Source organism: Erithacus rubecula (assembly GCF_903797595.1).
Source record: "Erithacus rubecula genome assembly, chromosome: 6".
Lineage (NCBI taxonomy): Eukaryota > Metazoa > Chordata > Aves > Passeriformes > Muscicapidae > Erithacus > Erithacus rubecula.
Genome location: NC_136688.1, coordinates 41275697 through 41297265, shown reverse-complemented (window position 1 = coordinate 41297265; position 21569 = coordinate 41275697). Strand labels below are relative to the sequence as shown.

Sequence of the window (21569 nt, the reverse complement as noted above, 5' to 3'; positions counted from 1 at the left end):
GTTTAGTTCATATGTTAAATATTCTTTCTGTAGTGCATCTCCATTTTTCTCTGGTGATTTTTGTTGTTTTGTGGATTAATTTGTTGTAATCAGCCTCAACTTTGCTGATTCTTTTTCCGTGCCTTAATCTTTTTGGGACTTCAGGTTTTCTGAGACACAAAAGTTTAAAAAATGCTTGATTGCTTGACTAGATCGGGTGATGCTTTGCAGCTCGTGGCTTCTCATACTTTAGTTGTGCCTTTTGCTGAGAAATATATTTAGGATAAGATTGCAGTATTGGTCTGACAGCACTTTTAGTAAGGCAGAAATTTGGCAAACTTGGCATTTCTGTACTTGTCAGTCAGATGTGAATCATTCTTGTCTTCTGTGAAATGTGTATTTTGCAAACTTACTAGTCTGAGCAAGTAAATTTCAAACTACTGGTTGCTTGGAAAATGATTGTGTTAGTTTCTGGCATGTGACTGATTTTGTTTTTTCTCTGCCAAGGTGAAAGAAACATATCTTGCATTACACAGACAAGTGAGACCTGGGCTTTGCCTTAATATTGTCCAAATAAATAGATTTATTTTGATAAAGTTTGTGTTATCACCAAAAAGCTTGAACAGCAGTTTCCCACATCTCCGTGGGATGCATTATGTGGGGTTATGCAACACATCAGACTTTACTAAATACTTAGTTTCCTGGTGGCTAGGTTGTCTCTTCTCCAGAATTTTTCAGATTCAGTTGATTATAATTTAAAGCAGTGTTTGCTATGAATTACTTTGTTATGTCATACTTTTTTTCAGGTAAATCTTTGACCTTTTCTGTATATTATTAATGGCTTTTCATTATATTCCTATGATGCTTTAAAGAACAAAATGAGTAGCAGTAACTCCCTAGCAGATTTAACATGCAGATTTCCTCATATGTAGGAATGCAGCTGGCAACTTTAGTGATCTCTGCTCTTTTATAGTTTTGGCTTTTAAATTATTTTTAAAATATCAGTGTCATCAGGAGCATGACCATTAAACTTTCCAGTAAGAGAAAAGGGTCATATTTTTTCTTTTCTCACATGATGCAGTGTATCTCAGTTCTGACTAGTTGTATGATCTTATAATTTGTGTCCTTCATATCTTGCATACCTTGCTCTTTAACTGCAGAGCTTTCCTTGAGTTCCTTGTATCTCTCACTCCCTCATAATGGCATAATTAATACTCTGTGTGGTTGATTTAGATTACAATCCAAGGGAGGCAAGGTAAAAAGGTAACAGCTACATTTCAGGAGTGCCCAACTCCCCATGCTGAGTTTGTGCTGCCTTGCCAGCTTTCTTGTTAAGAGCTAGCAGCTGGTGCAGTTCCCTGGTTGAGAAACCCAGACTGTGTGTGGGTTAAAACCATATTGTGAGTGGGCTAAATACATCATGTTTATGGAGTCCGTAATTTTCAGCTATCTCAAGTCTGGCATCAGCAAGTGAAGATGAGAAGTGTTATCTAAGGGTGTTACAAACCTCTCAAGGTGTTTTGCTCTGCAAGGCTTCTGTTGCCCCTGAAGCAGTGACTTTTCCAGTCAGTGAGACAGTTTCCAAGGTGCCATCAGCTGTAAGGTCATGGTTTGTGGATTCTCCTGCTCTCACACTTGGCTCCTGGTAGTACCCTTTCTTCATGCAGCTTTTAACCCAGATATTGCACTGAGGCTTTATACAGTAAGCTAACAGGAAAAGTTTTGAATTGCTGAACTCCTGTCATAGGCCATTTTTGCAGCACCATCAGTTTTCTCTTTGGAAGCTGGAAAACCAAAAAGATCATTAGGAACTAAGATATAGAACTATAAGGATTCGTGTGGTGGTGCAATCTTCTAACATAATCTTTGCAATCTAAAAATTGTGTTTATCCAAGACAATCATTTAAACTCACTCTGCAGGTCAGCTAGGAAAGGGCAACCTTCAAAAGACAATTCTTGGCCAATTTGTCTGAATTATTAGTTGTATTACACTCACACACAAAAAAAAAAATGGTACTCAACTACAAAACCAGATTATTTTGTTCTCAGATGTGTTAGTACATTTCTTTGGAGTCTGTCATGACAGATGTTTTCTTACAGGATTGTGAATCCTGCTAATGGATGTAATAACTTCACCAGTGGTTAACCTCAAGGAAGGAATGCCTCTCTTTGTACGTGTCGGGTATGAGCATGTGTTGTCTTCAAGACTAGCTGTAATTATGACCACAAGAATTTGAGTCCTAGGAAATTAGAAGCCTTACAACTCAGCTTGTACATCAGGAAACTTCAGGGATTAAATCTTTGCTCCTTGTAGGTAATGAAAGTTTACCAGGACCTTAAACAGGGCCAGAAATCCATCTACAGGTGTCTGGTAAGTAAGGTAAGACTGCTTCCCAGGAAGGGACTCTGTGTCCCCTATTTACTTCTGCCATCAATTTTCACTGTCTTCTGAATGTTCAAATAAGATGAATGGTATGGAATGTCCTATTTTTTTCAAAACTGAAAGGGAGGGAAAACTGCAGAAATTGTGATTGAAAAAATTGAAAAGATGCAGTTCTGTGACAATACCAGGAAACATACATCAGTGTTCCAGATTTCTTCTCTTTTCTGAAAAAAATGTATGTGCAGATACATAAGCACATATTTAGAGTGGGAATTCACTTTTAAAATCAATGGCTTGATTACCTGCATTTCTGCAGTTCAGTTTGCATCTTGGAGCACATAAACTGACTCGGTTTGGGATAAAACTGAGCAGAAGGAGGAGCTCATTTAATGCTCCAAGCTCTAATGCAAATTCAGTCTACAGGATCATTTTGGAGATAATTGTAAGTAAAAACCACAAAAAAGGTCGTTTGAAAGTTGTGCCCTTAATGCTAGGTATTTCACTCTGCCACTCTGCTATTAAGGTTTTTTGCTGTTTGCTACGGTAAACTTAGGATATAGTCTCTTGACCAACTCGACTACCCATTTTTTACATTTAGCATAATCATTATTATATATAGACAGAAAAAATACAAGAAAAAGAATAAACATCATAGAACAAGGCTAAAAGCGTTAATATCAGACATCGACGCTAGGAAAATGTCTCCCCTAGATAAACACAGAAACAAATAGTGCTTTTTAAATAGGAAATAATCTAAAAGAAGAAGATTACTGGAATGTACAGCTTTCTTATGCATCATTTCTATAGAGGTACAGTTTCTGAAGGGAAACCATAAAATTAAAGAACTTTTACTCTCATCAGTCCCGAAAATCCTTCAATAGGTGCTTTTTTGTCAGGAAGTGTTTCCCATAATACTGAAAATATTTCTCAGCAGTGATGTATTAAGGTTTTTCAGTCAGCTACAGTGAAATGTCTTGAAATGTGTGTAAGACTTCCTTGAGGTTTGCACTCAGGTGTGTAAAAGACATGCAAGTCTAAGTTAATTTCCATACTCTCCTTGGAGAGGGATTCACCTCATTTGAAAACAGATCAGGCAAAGGACCCTCTGCAGGTGTTGTGTTCCTTCTGTAGACTGTAAGCAGAGCATCATGTGATTATCTCAGATGTCTGATGGGGTGTCTGGAGTTAAAGGAGGTGTGATTCATCTTGTTTTATTAAGGTAACTGAACTAAATGTCTCAGCACAACTCCTTCAGTTTGAAACAGAGGACAGAACTGACCAATGTGCTTCAGGATCCTACAGAGGTGCTCTAGTAGTTCAAAACTGTGCTGGTATTCAAAGAGCAGACAGTGTGCTCCTGCTCCAAGGGCAGACCTGCCTGGTGAGCTAGAGAGAAAGGATGTGTTTTTGCTGAGCTGTTTCTTAATTCATTATGCTCTTTTAGGCCAAGTTTTAGTTGGCATTTATAGACATGAATATTTATAGAAACCAGTTCTCTCTGTGGGCTCTTAGGTTTGCCAGCTGTGAAATGAAATGAAAGAATTATCTTCAATTTAATTTTGAAATGGGGGTGGCTACATGATACAGTAATTTTGCTATCTGAATCGGGGCCTCTGGTGAATAGAAGGTACTATTTTGCAGAACTTCATGGTGGTTTTGTGGTTGTGTGGGTGATGGAAATGTATGAAAAAGCCTCTAGTAAGCATTTTTGAAGAGTAAAAGTATTACTAGCTACAAAACTGAAACCAGAGCTGGTCAAGCTCGGCAGCACAAGGCCTGTTTATTTTCTAATAGAGCAGTTTCAATTGGATAGCTGTAAGGAAGAATTTGGCCTATGAAGTTTAATGATTAATTGCTGTTTAGTTGCCAGCTGCTCCTAATGACAGAAACTTGCCAACAGAAATTCTTCTTTCTCTCTGATCCTTGCTGGGTTGTTTCAAGTTCACCACAGTTCAAGTATTTACCTGGCTAAAGCTTATATTCTATATATTAGAATTATACATAGTAAAAACATCAGGTGCATGCTCCCAAATTTATCCTCATTTATCCAGTACATAAGTTTAGCATGAGGAGTGAGATCTCAGTTGATAAGTGCATAGGTTACTTTTGGGGGCATTCACAACCAGAATCTCAAGTGTCACTGAAGAGGATTAAACTGAGATAGAATAAATTTGGCTGATCTGGGCTTTCCTCTCCTAAATAGCACATCTCTGACCTCTGCAGTTTAATTGTCCCATCTCTCTGAATGGAGGCAGCTATATTAGTTTACTGCACTATATGTGGGCTCAGAGCTTGATACCAGCATTCAACTCTTTTTTCCCCAAAATGTTTGCAGGTTCTCCCTATATCCAGTCCAGGCTATTGATGCAAATGTGCTTGGAGCAGAGGCTGATTTGAGAGCTGCAGCTCCAAACAGCTACATTAGCTCTTCAGTGACACTGAAACAGACAATAACTTTCAAGGAATAATCCTTTGTTTTCAGAAAGTTTGTCTTAAAAAAAAACAAACCAACCGAACAAACAATTCTTCCAATTCTGCTATTTTTCAATAATTTCTAACATGCTTTTGTGTCTGTGTGAATTGTGTCAAATTTGCAACTCTGACAGAGTGAGTCTTGGTAACAGAGTGTCTCTGTCCATTTGTGGGCCTGTGCCTTTATGAAAGAGGAAGTAAATACCTCAAATATTTTAAAATCTACTTGTCTGTATCCCACTGGCAAAGGCTGCCATATCCAGTGGACAAGTTTTGGCAGAGGTTAGCTGGATTCAGCCTCCCTAGAGCTGCCAGGAGAGCACTAACACTACATTAGCATTGCCATTAATATTTCCACCTTTCATAATGCTCTGCTACTGAGACTCATTGTGGGCTGAGGAGCAGAATAACCACGGTCACTTTGGGCTGTGTAAGGCTGGGTGGGAGGTGGGGTGATCTGACTGCTTTGCTTCCATTCCCAGAGCAGGTTCAGAAAGCAGCCATGCTGTCCAACACACTGCACTGCTGGGAGTGTTATCTAGGAGGGCTGCACAGGCTGGATATTCAGATTCCAAACCTTTAATGAAGAAGGGTCTTGCTGGTGTGACCTGAGTGCCCAGCATCCATCCCCAGTGCTTTGTATTGTTTGGCTCAGTGAAGGGAGTGAAGTTTTCATAAAGGCCTTTTTTCTTTGTTTTCCTGCCTACACTCTAGAGTTTTCAAAGCAACAGTAAACCTGTCATAAACTTGTGGTGGCTTGGATGGAAAGGGAGTCTTGGGGTTTCTTTGGTGGTTTTTGATCTTGTATTTTTGTGGGTTTTTTTACACGGTTGCTCTACTAAAGCTCTTGCATAACACAGAAGAGGTCATGCATTAACCAGAAAAAAGAAAGTTATGCAATATCTGACAGCACTCAGAAATGTAACATGAATTAAATTCTTGTCTAAAAATTTGGGATACTGCATTACCCAAGCCCAGCTGAGACCTGGAATATGTTCATGCCTTCTCTTACCATGTGACTCTCATCTTACTCTGTAAGTTTCCACATGCATAATGCAGGAGAGCACAGTTCTAGCTATATAGAATGCCTGGTCACCTACTGCAGTTAAACTTTACATGATTTCCTCTTCATTAGGAACTGCAGTGATAAGACAAGGAATAGTGGGTAGAAATGGAAATAGGGGAAATTTAGGTTAGACATTAGGAAGAAATCCCTTTCTGAGAGGATGCTGAGACACTGTAACAGGTTGCCCGGGGAAGTTTGCATGCCCCAACCCTGGCAGTGCTCAGGGCCAGGTTGAATAAGGTGTCCCTGCCCATGAGAGGGGCTGGAATTGGGTGATCTTGAAGGTCCCTTTCAAGCTTTAGCATTTTATGATTCTACAATTAAATAACAACATACATGTCAGCTATTTGAAACTGAAATGTTAGCTTTTTGAGAAGGAAGGAAGAGGGAAATGTCTTGCTGTGCATTATCTGCTTTCTTTTCCTTTCTCTTTCTTTTCCTTTCTCTTTCTTTTCCTTTCTCTTTTCTCTTCTTTTCCAGTATTGATTTGGTGTATACAACTAAATTTTCATATATCTTCAAGACATGAAATTTTGAAAGATTGAATCATATTTCTATGCCTGTGTGAAAACTGGAGATTTGTTTTTTCCTATGCACGTATAAATAGTGGGATTTTTTTAGTTTTGGTTCTGTGTAGCCTGAGCACCTGCACACAGCTGCAGCACGTGTGTCCCACTGGTTCAAGCCAGGCATACAAGAGGGTGCTACTGCACAAGTTCCCCAGCAAATGGTTTGAGCTCCAGGGACCTTCCCCAGGGTGTCTGCACAGCTCTGTCATGCACACAATATGCAGTGCTCCCTGCTAATCCTGTTTTGACAGTTCACTTTGGCAATAATGCCCCTACCATTGAGTGATTGCCTATTGTCCCACTCTGTGGGAGCTGGTAAATATGAATTTTGATGTAATACTGCACACTTTCTAAACAACCTGCTTTCTTTGTACCTAGACATTTGTGTCAGGTTAAAAGATGATCTTGTGGAAGCCATGCAATAATGTTGGTATTAATTATTTGATGTCTTCTAGCATGAAGTGCAACCAGCCCTTCCTGCAGTTGGTATCAGACTTGCCCTGTCTCCCTGCTGAGGCTTCCTCAGCAAAAGACTGAGTGTAATAAAATATGAGTGATTTGCTGCCTCCATATGCAAGAGGGGCCTGCATCACTTACACCATGTACCTCTGCACCACTTAAAGATTGCACCTTGATAGATGGCCATGTATCTTGGATTCCTCTTTTGGAGTGCAAAGGTTGCCTGCTGTCTCACAGGCTCTATCATCAGGGTACTGCCATAGAGTAACAGTTATTAGTATGTGTTAGTAAAAGCAAAACCATCCAAAACCTCAATAAAACCAAAACCAAACAATAAAACCTGAAGGATTTTCTCCTACTCTCTCTGTTCTACATCACGCTAGTATACTATGCATTCTTATATTTTGACAACTAAACAAATACACTTAGACACAAATGCATTGGACAGTGCCATTGCAAACATACTCTTTTGTATTGTGTATGAACTTGACTTGTCAGGAACTGTGTTTCTACTTCAGGTATATTTTTTGTAATATAAAAAATACTGGGTACCTTTAAATTCACTCTTTGCACAAACTTTTTTTTTTTTTTTTCTACAGCTGTTTTTTTTTTTCATTCCCTTGAAACAGGAGTAGCCATGCTAAAGTAATAGAACCAACATGTCTAATGGGCTATATTTAGGCTGTCTAAAATAGAGAGTGACAACAAACATGATATTTGTGGGTTACCCTGAAGGACTGCAGTGTCCTGGCATCACATTATGTTGCATTTGACTCTTCAGACACTGGAAATGAGGAAAGACCAGTTGGATCATCAAAAGAATTTTCTGCTAGGGCAAGAGTGTTCCCGGTGATACTTCTCTGTGATACTACTCTTCCAGAGTATTGGGTTGTGTCTGGCTTTAAATAATCAAACAGGGTTTCCTTAAACGGGGAGACAGCTTCACATTTTAATGTTGCCTTTATCTATAATAATAAAGAAGGATCTCCTTTATAACAAAAATCCCTTTTTAAACTCCTTTTCATTGGAATGATGTTGCTGATACAGATTAGAAGTAATGAAAGATGTCACATAGAAATACAATTATAGAGAAATTATTTATATGTAAATAGTTTTTAGCTGTATGGAAATGCAGAGGCTTGAACAGAAGATGACTTTCTTGCTCAGTGTTTCTAATCACCCTTTTGAGCCAACATTCAGCACAAGAAAACTTCTTTGCTTTCATTCACGGCTGCATCACTTCCTCAATAGTCCTTGTCTTCCTGATGCTTTCACAGTTGGATTCTGTGGTTTTTTTCTCACTCTGAATCTGTTCTCCTGTTCTGTGCATACTCACAGCTCAGACAGATCAATGCCCATCCTCTCTGTAGGCATACAGCCTTCAGTGAAGCAGCTCTCTACAGAATTCAGTTCCTCCCTTGTCTTGAATGTGGCTAGTGTTTAGGAGCTTGACTTCTTTCTTGGAGATTTTTGTTTTGTTTGGGGTTTCTTTTTTCCTCTGCCCCCATCTGTCTTAGTCAAAATGAGAGTTTAACTGATACTGATTGATGGCAGATAATTGTACTCACCATCTTCACTGAATGTGTTTTTTACCTGTCTTCTAGCTTTTAACTTATTTTTATTCAGAAAAAGAGCCTGATTTCATTTGTGCAGATGAAACTTGAGGCACAGGTAGAATTCTGCTAGCCCTTCTTTTAGTGATGGAAGCAGATCAGTTTTTGAGTTGTACAGTGAATACTTGAAATGTAGTTGTTTGTTGCATTGCATATAAGCAGTGCTGGAAAGTTAGTATCAGAATGTCAGAGCAGAATGGCATTTTGTACAAGCCAGGTTGTATGTTTTCTAAAAGAGTGTTTAACACCCAGCATGATATTCCAGTAAACTCATTATCACTTACTCCCTTCCCTGTTTGTTTTGTCATTAGTCCCCGTACAGAAGGACAAGTAAATAGGATTTTATGATCTGTGTTCACTTCTTGATAGCTTTCTTCAGTGATGTCAGGCTGTGATGGCATAGTTGGTTAAGAAATAAATTCTTAAGCACAGTTCCCTCCACATACTGTGGAGTGGAGCATCGTTTTTTTTTGTATTGTGTTGTGTAATAGTTGTGACTACTGCAAATTCACCATCCTGAAGCAGAGAAGAATCTGTGACACATGTAATGGGCAAGTGTTGAAGTCTGGGATCTGGGTGCTGTTTTGGACTTTTGCCCTGTGAGCCCTAGAGAAAACAAGGAAGAGTAGTAAGGACCCTGTACGTACCCTTTCCTAAGGGGATGTTAGCAACCTCTCCTCTCTTACTGCATTTAGATTTCCTGCTGCCTACTATGATTGCCAACAGAATTTTGCTGAACAAAGTAGAGTTTTGCTGATCTGAGCTATTCTAGTTTTCTGGAAGAAAAATCTTAAATTAGTGGCTTATTCTTCTATTTGTTGTCCTGTTTGTACAATACTGACTGGGTGAAAAAAAGTGCCAGATTTTAGAGATGCAAATGTTCTGCTATAAAAAATTGACACATAGCTTGTTTGATCTTGTCCCAGTCTAGTTTTATTGCATTGTTGCTCTATACGGTAAGAGAAGCATTTGACTGATTGTTGCCTCAGATTCTAGTTTGAGTTGAAAGGTTGGCAGTTTGGGAAGTTGTCCTTCAAGTTCCCATACATTTACATGGCTTCAGCTACACTTTGAAAGAATCATGTATCCAGAGTGAGCTATACTGAAAGTCCTGAGATGCAGAACTTCTGCTTTCCTGATGTGACTGGTGATGTGAACTATCACTGTCAAACATTTTGTCTCACATCCTCCCTTGTTTTTTGCCTGCTGTATTACTTTTAATACTAAAAATAAATAAATAAAAATTGCTATTTTGTTTTGCACTGCTGGTCTTCTACTGCGTCTTTCTACATTTCTCAAGTTTTTAGGAGAACAAGTAATGGAAGAAGTTATACAGTTTTTCTCCAGCAGCAGACGTTGAATCTCTGTCTCTCATTATGAGGCATCCAGAATCCATGAAGTATTTCTGAGGCATGGCCTTGACAGGAGAGACATTATTGCCTTCTGAACTGCCTGAACTCCTGCAGGTAGAGCCTGCAGGAGAGCATTTTACGTGTCTTCTCTCTCTGTGGAAAACAGAGAAGCTTCTGTGGCAGATAAATTTTGGTGCAGAGAAAACAGCAGCTGTTGACCTTCCAGATATTAACCTTGATGCAAATATTCCTGAGGGAGATGCTTATGACTTCTTACCAATGCATCCTGTACAGACTCTCCTCTCTTACTGTCACTGAATTGTGAGCTTCCAGGAAATCTGGGATGTGTGTTTGTGGCATATGTTTTTATGTGTGCTGGTTGTACTGGAGAAAATAAGGTTATTCCAGGTCACCTCAGCTTTAATGCTGCATCTGCCACAGAGTTGCAGTGTGGGTTTAGGCAGATCACTTTGTATCTGTTGGAGTAATTAGGATCAGTCTGCTTTTCTGTCATTCAGTGTGCCAGATGGCTCTAGTCACCTTCAGTACCTCACTCCACCTTCACTCCATCTCTGCCTAAAATCACCAGGAGACAGCACTAATAACCTACCTTGTAGTGGCACAAGGTGGATTTGCTGTGGCTCTGCAGACACAGCACTGCCAAGGTTTTTGTTACCATTCACTTAGGTGAAATCCACATTGGGAAAAGCCATGCTTTCTCCCAGAGAGGCTGCAGGACTTTCATAAGGCATGTCCATTTGTCTCCCTTTGGGCCCTAATTCTTCCTTTCTTATTGAGAGCTTTTGTGTGTTACATGCACCAAGTAGTGACTGAGCTTCTTAAGCTACCTCTGAAATCATGGAGCTCATATAAAAGCATGTATCAGAGAAAGTAAAACTGGCCTAAGAACTAAAACAGGGTTTTACCAGACACTTTCTCAGAGCAGTTTACAAGCTGGCAGAGCTTTATGCATGGAAAAATATTGTCAATATTAAAAATACAACAGTCAACCAAATACAACTTTATTCCTGTTATCACCTAGGTAATTAATAAGAAAATCTTACTTCAGGCATTTAGACAGATATTGGTAAATTATTTTTTTTCCAGTAAGAATGATATCCAAATCCACTTATTTTATTTCACTGGGTTTTCAAGTTTTTTCCTGTTGTTTAGCACTGTGTTTTGTTTATGCTGTTGCACCTTGGAGTACTTGGGACTTGGTTTTGATGCTGGAGAGCAGAGTTCCAATTTGGAGTTTGTTTGTTATTCAGATCATGATGTGCTGATGGTCAGTGTTTATTTACAGACCAAGCTGAGAGGAAGAGCCACGAGCTCTCTCTCACTTGGAAATTTGCCCAAGGCAGCAATCACTCCTCCGTTCATGCTACTAGAATAGTTTTATCTGTATAGGTTTGCCAAACACATGGTCAAGATAAAATTACTTATTTTTCCTTGAGGCTTTCCTGGTGGGAGTGAAGCTTGTTTGTTACAAGAAAAGCTCTGGTCAGAGTCTTTCCTTTTCTTACTGTCCCTTTGGCTTAGTTTCTTTTCTCTTCTATGTGAATTTAACAGCTTGTCTCGTTGTTTTCCCACAGTGGTCTCCTACAAAACCAAATACAAACTGCTGTAACCAGTGAATGCTTGTTTCTGGGATTGTAAGGGAGTGTATAAGGAAGAAGAACAGAATCACTGTATGGATTACAGGATTTTTTTTCAATAGCATTGCCATGTAAGGCAATAGAATCTATATACTTAGCACGACCTTGCTATTGATATTATATTTGGAAAACAAGAAAGTGAAAAACTGAATTTTATTCTCAGTATTTTTATTCTGATTTTTTCTCCTGTTTTCTCATATAAGTGTAACCTAGTAGTTCTGGGTAGTGATCAGAAAGCTGGCTGCAGCCTGCATCCTATGGATGTAACTTGAAGCAATTGGAGAAATGACCCTTAGTGTTTATAATTATTAACTGTGCTAAGATGTTTCTTCTAAGCAGAGTGGTAATCTGCTGAGAAACTGAGTTTTCTGTCAAAAAACACATGAGCAATTAAATACTTTGAATGGTATGTTTACAAAAATACCATGCAATTACAGATGCTTCTGATACTTCTAAACCTCAATAGTGCCACAAACATTTATTTATATCAACATTACTACTGTTTGTGTTTGTACTCACATAATGTGTGAATATCCCACCTAAAGTGAGGGCTCATTGTACAAGGTGCTGAGTGTCAGACTTCTGGCACAGGATAATTACCTGCTTTCTCAAATATATGGTTTTGGTTTACCAAGATAAAGGGAGAAGGACAATGATATTCCTTTTCATCTCTTGCTAGAGTGGAGCTGGACAGATGGATAATCACGTCACAAGAAGAAATGGCTGTAGACTGTGTTTACATAGTTTTGAAATGAGAGGTTTCTAATTATCAAAGCAGTTTTGTCATTTTGGAATGAACCTTCATCAGTTGTAAAAAGGGCTTGTATAATGTGTTTTATCAAAACACTGGGAGGAATGAAGAGACAAGGAGTTGTGTTCTAGCTCTATGATCTCTACCTTCTGGACAACTGGAAATAACTGTCACCTACTTGTCACTCAGATTTACATGTACCACTGTGAAACTGTAAAGTGAAAAAGGGACATCTGAAGCAGAAATTTCAGCTTCCTATAGGGCTTTTTTGCCTCATGGTCAAGTCACTGCCTTGGAACTGATGGTAAGGATCTTTGGGATGCATAGGTATAACATCTGCTTTACCTTGTATTTACTTTGTAGTAGTAGGAAATAAACAAACAAACTTCTGATTCACAGTTTTTAACAAAAAATCTGATAAATTAGCTTACTTTTTTTTTAAACCAGTTCAGCACCAAAAGCTTAGTGCACAAATAGCACAAATCCAGAAGTAATGTTCTAAACAATCCTGTTCATGTAGAGAGAAATAATTCTGATTTGGCCTGGTAATATCTTGTTCCAAGAAATGTGTTTCCATCTGCTCTCGTTTGGGCTGTGCAGCATAAACTTTTGCTTTAATTGTAGCTCACTTGGAGTTTAAAAGATCCATTTGTTCTTAGTCCTAGTAGGTTCCAAAATTCCTTCCTCTACAAATAGTCAGCAATATTTGAGAAGTCTGCAGAACAGGAAGGAACACTCCAAAATTCACATACAAGTACTCTCTGCAGTGTTTAAATAGTGGTGCTGACTGCTTTGTTACAGAGAGGATTCAGGTTTACCCCAATTCAGATGGTTCTTCTGGAGAGATTTAGCTCTGTAGTAGTTGTGCAGATTGCAGCATCATTGTGTTTACTCCCTGCACTGCTGTTGTGCTGGCTGAGGCTCTTTGGTTCACAGTGGCAGTGGCTTAGGTCTTTCTCAGAGGAGGATTTTGGAGAGTGGATGAGAGATGAAAACTAATCAGTGGATGAAGTATTTTGTCCACTTAGTTGGCACAGGTGTTAGCTATACATGATTCATAATTCTGTTTAGCATTTAGGTCAACGGGTGGGATTGAGGCTTTTTTGTGAATGTTGAAAGAATGCAAAATCCTGTCTTTTTTTTTTTTTTTTTTTTTTTTTTTTTTTAAACCTAGCATATGCATCCTCAAAATTCCTCTATTCTGAATACCTTTGAAGTTATTAGCTGCTCAGACTGCCTTTCCTCTCTTTCAGGCTGCTTGTCTAAAAGGGCGTGATAACCCTGATAAGTCAACACAATGTCTCTTATTTAGCAAACTGGGAAGTCTCTAGAAAATTCCAGTCACGGGGAACTTGTGTAACCCTCAATGCAGAATATTCTGATGCTTTTCTGGGTTTAAAGTTCTCACTACTCATTTTAAAGTGCAAGTTTTAGTCTAGTACTAAGTGGATTTTAAGAATTATGTTTGTGACAGGGCAGTAGGGCACTAGAGGAAATCCATCTTAAAATGTTGGTATCATTCTCCCACTGCTGAAATAGTCCATTTTATTTTCTCATTTCATATCTTTCTTCCCCTTGAAATTAAAAAGAAAAAAAGTAATTTAAAAATTAGCTCTACCACAGTCTCTATGCATCAAGGGCAGGCTAAACTGTTTTCTTTTTTCATTTCCTGCCACTTCATGCTTCTGTCAGGACTTTTCCAGGAGAAAGGGCAAGTCAGTATACAGTTGTCTGGGAAAAGAAAACTTAGTTACAGACATTTAAACAAGCCCAAAACAAACAGCTTAATTGGTCACATGAGGGAAACAAGATGCCAAGGTCATCCTCTCCTTCCCTCATATGGCTTCCAAATGACCCTAAACATCTGAGTTTTTTTTTTTTTTTTTTCCTCTTAGCTTGCTTCTATGTTTAGCTTTGTAAGTTTGTATTAACAGCACCCAAAATAGATGTTGTTCAAGGCAGGCAGGTGTACCTGCCCACTCTGCATGGAGACAGGGCTCTGCCATGGCCCTGGAGGAAAAGGGCTCTGCTCTTCTTGCAGGAGGGAATTGGTTGTGTAACAAGGGAAAAATGTGCAGGGTGACTGGCCAGGGGGCCATAGGCTCTGGAAAGTCTGTGGCAGTCTTAAGGCATATTGCACTTAACCATTAGAATTATCTCTAGGATTCCCTTTTTGTGTTTGCAGGAAACTGTACATTTTGCACTCTATTCTGCTCAAAAAGATTAATCTTCAGACACTAAACGCCAATCCTTTCATTGTCAGGCAGGTTTGTGACTTCCAAACTTTTGAAGTTTTCAGCTCTTTCTTGATTGCTGATCTATCTTCTGCAGACAAAGCTCTTTATGTCCTGGAGGAGAATAATAATAATACTGGAAGCTATCTGATGATCAGTCTCCTTCAGGAATTCTTAAAGATTGAATGCATTTAAATATGTCTGCTTTTTAGCCCCTAATTTTATATAATTAAGATAGGGTAAAGAGAAGTCTTGGTGAAGTGTCTGCTTTTGTACACTAGCATGAAATTTCACCCTGAAAAACCCTTTAGAGAGACAGGAGGCCAAGAAACACTGGTTAAAGCTCTTTCAAATAGTCAGGTCTGAGTTTCAGTATTTTCAAGTACTTCAGTACCATGGCAACAAGAGCTTCAGTGCTTGAGATAATTGGGGACAGAATTAGCATATTTCCCTAGGAAGAGTCTTCTGAGAGTTTTGAAGTGGTTTGCAAAACTGAGGTGGTCATGGGTGCTTGTCAGAGAGAATTTCTCTGCCTGGACTTGACCAGCAGTTAGTTAGCTTTTTGTTAGTTACTAGCTAACAACCAGAGCACTTTCCAGTGCACAATTTCCATCTAGCACATTCACAGATCTGTGTGGGGTTCATACCATTGGAGGGCCTACTAAATTCAGTTTCCACATCTCTGAAAATATTTGCTGAGCTACAGCAAAATCATGCTAAATTCTGGACAAGGTGTAAGATGGCTTTTAAAACCAAAATGTGAAGTTCCAGTCAGGCAGCAGAGTGGAAAGTGCAGCTAGATGAGAGGGCAGCTGTCTATACCCAGACCATGATAAGAATCATTGGCTACTCAGAATCAGCTACAAAAACGTTATTGATAATGAAATATGCAATTTATTGCTTGCTCTGGAGAGGGGTTAGACATTGTAAGCAGCAAGGTGGGCAAAGATACGTTGACAACTTGGAGTGGGGATTAAGTTACATCATAATTAATTTTGCTGAACCTGGGAGGGTATCTTCATCTGCTCTTGCTGGGATTATGAGAGGCACGGCTCCTTGAATAAGGACTAAAATACTGGTTTTGGTGATGATTTGTTTTAATAGGAAGATATTTCAAGAACCCTCAGTTGCTTTATATGAAGGAGTTGCTCAAGTGTTACCCTCCTAGACACAGGTGGCATTCCTGTGTTAAAAGTGGTAGTGCTTTGACAGTATGGTGACTGTGGTACATAAATTGCTTTAACATTCTATAGTATAAAAAATGGTGGCTCTATTTTCACCCATTAAATTTTCTAAAAGATAAAATCTACTTCTTACTTGTCTTAACAGCAGTTGAAAAACAAGTGTGAAGGAGGTGTTTCTTCTCTTGGCTTTTCTTCACCATACCTCTCCCATTCTGCTTCCTCATCCTTATGATCCCCAAGTGAAGATGAGTGACCTGGTGCCAATATGACATCTCTGACAAGTGTCATTGCCTCCCACCAGTCCGAGTGGGTGTCCTTCACTGATGAGCTGCTCCTCCCTGTTCACCCACAAGGTAAGCTCTCTGATTTTCTTTAAAACTGGTGAGACTTCTTTTGTTTGATTTAGACCAACTACTGTCATATATCTAGCATGGGAGAGCTTGCCTTCTACATGGAAGCACTTTGTGCAGAGATTAAATTATCTCCTGCTACCCCATGTAATAGGTGAATTTGGACCAAAAAGGCAAATTACTCTCCTCGTGCAAGGTAATGTAGACCTGCTACAGGTTTTGGATCCGTCCTTCAAAATTCAAGACAGTATCTAACCTACCATGGAGGAAATATCACCTATTATAATCAAGTGCAAGACTGCCCAGTGTTAATCCCAAAAACTACATTAGGTGCAGGAAAATTCCATACATTTAATGGCAAATTTTAGATGTTTCAATAAAAAACAATGAAATTATGGTTCATCCTGTAAAGCTTTCTATGTTGTCTCTATTTTAGGTAGCACCGAGGCTCCTCTGGAGAAATGTTTTCATTCCTCAGACACATCCTCAGGAGAGAACAACAATGCAAATGGAGAATTTCAAGACCTTTTCTGCACAGAGCTAGAGGAGGCAGCTGAACAGCCCAAGGTGGATTCTGCTGTGCTTGGTAACCATGTGTCCCCCAGCACTGATCTGTCATCATCCCTCAGTGCTTGGGTTCAGTTTGAAGATGCACCATGGACCAGTGCTTCATCAACCCACCCACAAACAGGTGAGGCAAAAGCACTGAAAAGGTCTGTTTCAGTAAGATAACAAAGTACAGTGAGAGCTTACAGGATTTTTGCCTTGCTGTTTGGCTTCTCAAAGGTTTGAGTAGTTTGCAATGTATTTTAATACAATTAATGTTATCAGAGTTTCAAAAAGGGCTCATACTATCCTTCTGGATTGAACAAGAAATATTTTCTTTTTGTAAAGAAAATGAAAGCCTTTTGTGATTCACTCCACCTGTGTCTTGACTAAGTCTTGGAGATTGCCAAAATGCATTAATGGGGAAAGAGCATAGAGGTGTTTTCAGCAGTGACATTTCTTACCAAGAGGTATAAGCAACCAGTGAAAAAGTCTGGGCCGTATTTGCCTCTGTAAACTGGAACTGAAAGAATGGTGATCACCTCTGTGATTATAGCCTTTATCTGATCATAGTTCTTGTATGTTTTTTGCCAGCAATTCATTGATACCAGCAACTACTGTGCCAGTGCTCATCAGTACTTCCTGCTGTCTTTTGATGCTGTGATTTCACAGCTGGAGAATTACAAAGACAACAGAAGTTTATCTTAATTCCAGCTCTGCATGCACTTTTCTTCAAATAGAGCAGTTCTTTCTGACATACTTTAAACACACATGCAAATCCTCTGGCTTGTCTCATCAGCTTGTGGTAACTGATGTGGCTGTATGAGCTTCTAGCTTTTCTGCATGAACAGACTTCTGTCCTTCCTTGCTGGAGGTTGTGGAGTAATTGCCCAAGAAAAAAAAAACAATAGTTTACTTTTTCATTTTTGAATTGGGATTCTCTCTTATCAATTCCACTTTATGTCTGCTATTTACTAAAGCAGTTTAAAGAGTTATAGTTTTTCTCTGCTCACTGAGTCCATCAAATAATCCCTGTAACATGAATAATACTTCTGTCAGAAAATTTGGATTGTCAACTTTGGACTGGGTCTTGGGTAAACCCCATCTGGTTTTCCATCTGCTCTTTTGATGGGTGCTACAGACTAGTCCTTTTGAGACCATGTGGTTTGATCTTTGTGCAGGAGTAGGGGAATCTTCAGGCTAAAAGAGATTTCTTTGACCTTCTTTTATTTATTTGTTGGTTCTTCATTGTAAATACTGATTTTTCCTTGTGATGGGGAGAGAAGGAGAAGAGCACCCATGGAGTGTAAGTATGTAAAATTGATGTGCTCTACTTCTCTCTCTAGTTTCATGGCTCTGTGATCCTTATGCTTATTCACACAGCCATGTACTTTTTCAGTGGAGCTGTTGGTTGCTCTGACTTGGTATTTCCTTCATAATGATATATCCTTGTTAACTGAAAAACTTGTAAATGCATTCTTCTTAATAGAAAAATAAAAATCTTTGCTCAACCTTAATAAAGCTAATCACAAGAAAAAGACTTCCATAAAACAAATTTTGTCATATATTACTTGATGTCCTACCCTTAGAGGGATGTGGCCCAGTCTTAGGGTATATGCTTAGCAAAAGCACTGCCTGTTGGTGTTGGTGTGTGTGTGCAGTCACACCTCTGTAGGCAGAGGTCTGGGATATCCAGATGAGGAGAGTAAAGTAGACTTTCCAAAAACATTGCACTTTTGAAGAAGACACTCATTTGTGCCCCTGCAGAGGCTTGTTCTGTGTGACCAATGGAACTGAGGGAGGATATTTACATACTAACTTTAGCATCTGACTGACAGTCATGGAGGAGGGTGGTTCCCCTGACAGACCAGGATGTACTCCATGCAATTCTTGCATGGGGAGCTATTATTCTTTGAACTGTATAGGAGCCCTAAGGATGTGTTTCCTAAGGATATTTTAAAATCCTTACATTATGAGCTGGTCCCACTCCTTTTCTGGGCCCTGTATGATAAATGGCCAGACCAGTGCAGCTGACAGTCTCTAAAGCAAAGCAGAAATGACAGCTCTTTGTTTCTGGCCCTTTACTTTGAGGGACATTTGACAGCAAGAGGTAGGATAAACTTCAGCCTAGTTGTTCTCCATTATTGTGCAGATCACGATTTTTTTCTGTGGGTGTACACTGACACCCTCAGTTGAAAGCCCCTGGTGACAGCAATTATTCATTTCCAGTAGCAAACATTCTGCATAAGAACAATAGCAAATACCCAGACTGGGGGAGGGAAGAGTATAAAGGCCAAGTACAAACAGAAGGATTGGTGGGAGAAGGATGGACACATTTGAAATCTGTTTCCTGTGCAGGCAGCTGTGAAGAGCAATGTCCTGGAGGCTCAGCACCCCTGGTTGTGTTCCTGTCAGGGCTCCAGCACTGTTAGGAAATCGTCTGTCTGTCTGTCTCTGCTTGAGTAGCTGCTCAGCTGACTAGATAATTACAGGCTGATGGCCAGGCTGCCTGGAAACACATTTTGAAAAGGGCTTGCAAATTGGGATTTTCAGAGTGCCATGAGAGCAAAGAGGATGGGTCCTAGGAGAGAGAGGTGCTGTCTTGCTCTGGCATAAGGGCTATAGTATTTTGGGGCAGGTTCCCCCAAAAGTAAATTTTTGTCCCAAAGTGCTCAGGAAAAAAAAAAAAAAAAAGCAATTTAAAACAGCTAGTATGTAGTGGTTTTCCTATAGGAAGTACATTTTGAAGAAAACCAAGACTGATGCTGGACCCTCATTCTGGAAAAAAGTGAAGATATTATTGGGGGAGCAGAGATCAGGGGATTGATGGCAAGAAACAAGGCTAAACAAACAGGCAAAGAAATTGGAAGATTAAAAAAAGAGGTCAAAATCTGAGGTACAGAAATGAAAAGAACCCATAGTAAGCCTCACTGTGAAAACTATCTTTATTTAGGATGTTCTTGTAAACCCTTCTACCAGGTTCAGGCAGAGTAAATGCTAAACAAAGTGTTTGTTTCAAACTATTTCTGCATTTGGGATTTCTGTATAGTTAACTAACAGCTGCCAAATTATGTGGATTTCTTCTCAGGAAGCAAAAACTCTTGAGAGAGGCCATAGAAATATTTAGTCACAGAAATTAGGTATTGTGGTGTGCCCTTCTCTGTTTTCCTTTTGCTGGGAAAAGAAGAAATTTGATTTATGTTATGATTATTATCAGCCTAGTGAAACTGTTACTGCCAAGTTAAAAATGAGATTTTTAGGCTGACCCAAATGTTCCTATCACAAATGCTACACAATCTGTAAATGATCACAGCCAGCAGGTGACAAAACATTTGCATTTGTCACACAATGGGCCTTCAGCTCACAGTCTCTCCTTCTATCAGTGTTAGCTGCACTCTTCAATTCAATAAGGTATTCTTAGTCACCATAATTAGACTAAGGCAAGATCTATTACGTCATCCATCCTGCTCAGCCACGCCCACTTCTTCCCAAGAGCTTTGTCTGGTTTTAAATGGCTCAAATTACTTGGACTCTTACCATGTCCCTTGGGAGGCTATCCAGCAGCATATCTGAGCTTAACTATTTTGTGCTGCTCTCTCTGAAAGTAGGGAGAATTTGCAACACAAGATCAGCAGCTGGAAACTACACCTGTCACTAGAAACTGTGATGCTGTGCTAAAATCAGAAAAATCTGAAGTCCCATGTAATAAGAAAGGAAATGATGCTAACATGGTTTATTGTAATACTGTGTAGGGATCAAGAAACAGGTCCTCCAAACACCAAAGAGGAATGAATGCTTCAAGGTAAACCTGCATATTAAAAGCCAATTCATTGTTTTAAGAATAAGCATGCCAAGAAAAGTAAAATGCATGTTGAAGGAAATGTTTTTTGTTTTGGGAAGAAATTAGTTGATTTTCAGTATCCAACACATGCTACAGAATTTGCGTTTTAAGGATAGTTCTGACACTGACAGAACAGATTTCTGAGAAATTCCTACAGCAGAAAGGCTGTGACTCTCTGGCTATTGGCATTAGAGACTGAATTCAAAATTTCTACAAAAGTGCCTCATTTAGGAATTTGGCTGCAGCACTTCCAGGAATGTGAAGAGCAGCAGCAGAAGCATCTGAAGAGAGATCTTAAACACATGTAGATGTTTACTTTTGCTTGTCTTGCTTTTTGAGATTTCTAGATGGCCTTTTGGCTCAACATAGGGGAAAATGCACTTCTGCTAGTTTTAATAATTAGTGTTGGGGAACCTGGAACAGTCACAGGTAGAAGTTGACTGTAGCAAGAATTTAAAGATCTGTTGCAGAAAAAGCTGCCCATGATTTCAGTTTTCCAAGTGCAAGACTCATTTTAGGAAAAAAGCAAACAATTTTGTTCTTTAAAGATGGCCCAACTTAACTGGAATAAAATTAATTTGCCCTTATATAGAAGCATTTGGCAACACTAGTCCAGTCAGTTTCCTTCTTAGATAAAAATTTGGTTTGGAAAGCACAAAACTAATTGACAGTATTTGAGTTATTATATCTTATCTGTTTCTAAATTAGCCTGTTTTTTCATGTTGTTGTGAGTGATTTTTAAAAAGTACTGGAAATCAAAGTTTTTTTAAGTAAAATAATTCCACTGTTTCTAGGATATAAAGCACACTTTAAAAAAAAAGACTTGGCTCCTGTTAGTGATCCATGTACAGAGCTCAGCTTTTCAGTTTGTCCTCTATGCCCAATAAAGGGCTCTGTCTGTCAAAGCAATTTCAGCTGAAGTTTTCAGGATGGCTTTTCAGGTGCCTCATGCCATGTTTAACAAAAGGACTGAGAGAGGGACTGACAGATTATAATCATACATTCATCATCTTTTCTCTACGGGCACAACACAGTTACTGGAAGGAGGAGGGTGCTCTTTGCTTGTTATCTGACACAGCAGCTGTCAACCTGTGCAATAAGGAGACAGATCT

At 39.2% G+C, this 21569-nt stretch overlaps 1 protein-coding gene across 1 annotated transcript in view; it reads left to right on the top strand.

Moving 5' to 3' along the window:
* The first annotated feature begins 15865 nt into the window (after positions 1 to 15865).
* LOC306803551 (stonin-2-like) overlaps positions 15866 to 21569 on the top strand; it is a 92403-nt gene continuing 86699 nt past the window's right edge. The window contains exons 1-2 of the mRNA XM_079309099.1: positions 15866 to 16073; positions 16507 to 16761. Coding sequence (XP_079165225.1) covers positions 15986 to 16073; positions 16507 to 16761 — 343 coding nt within the window. The 5' untranslated portion in view covers positions 15866 to 15985. The remainder of the gene's footprint in view (positions 16074 to 16506; positions 16762 to 21569) is intronic.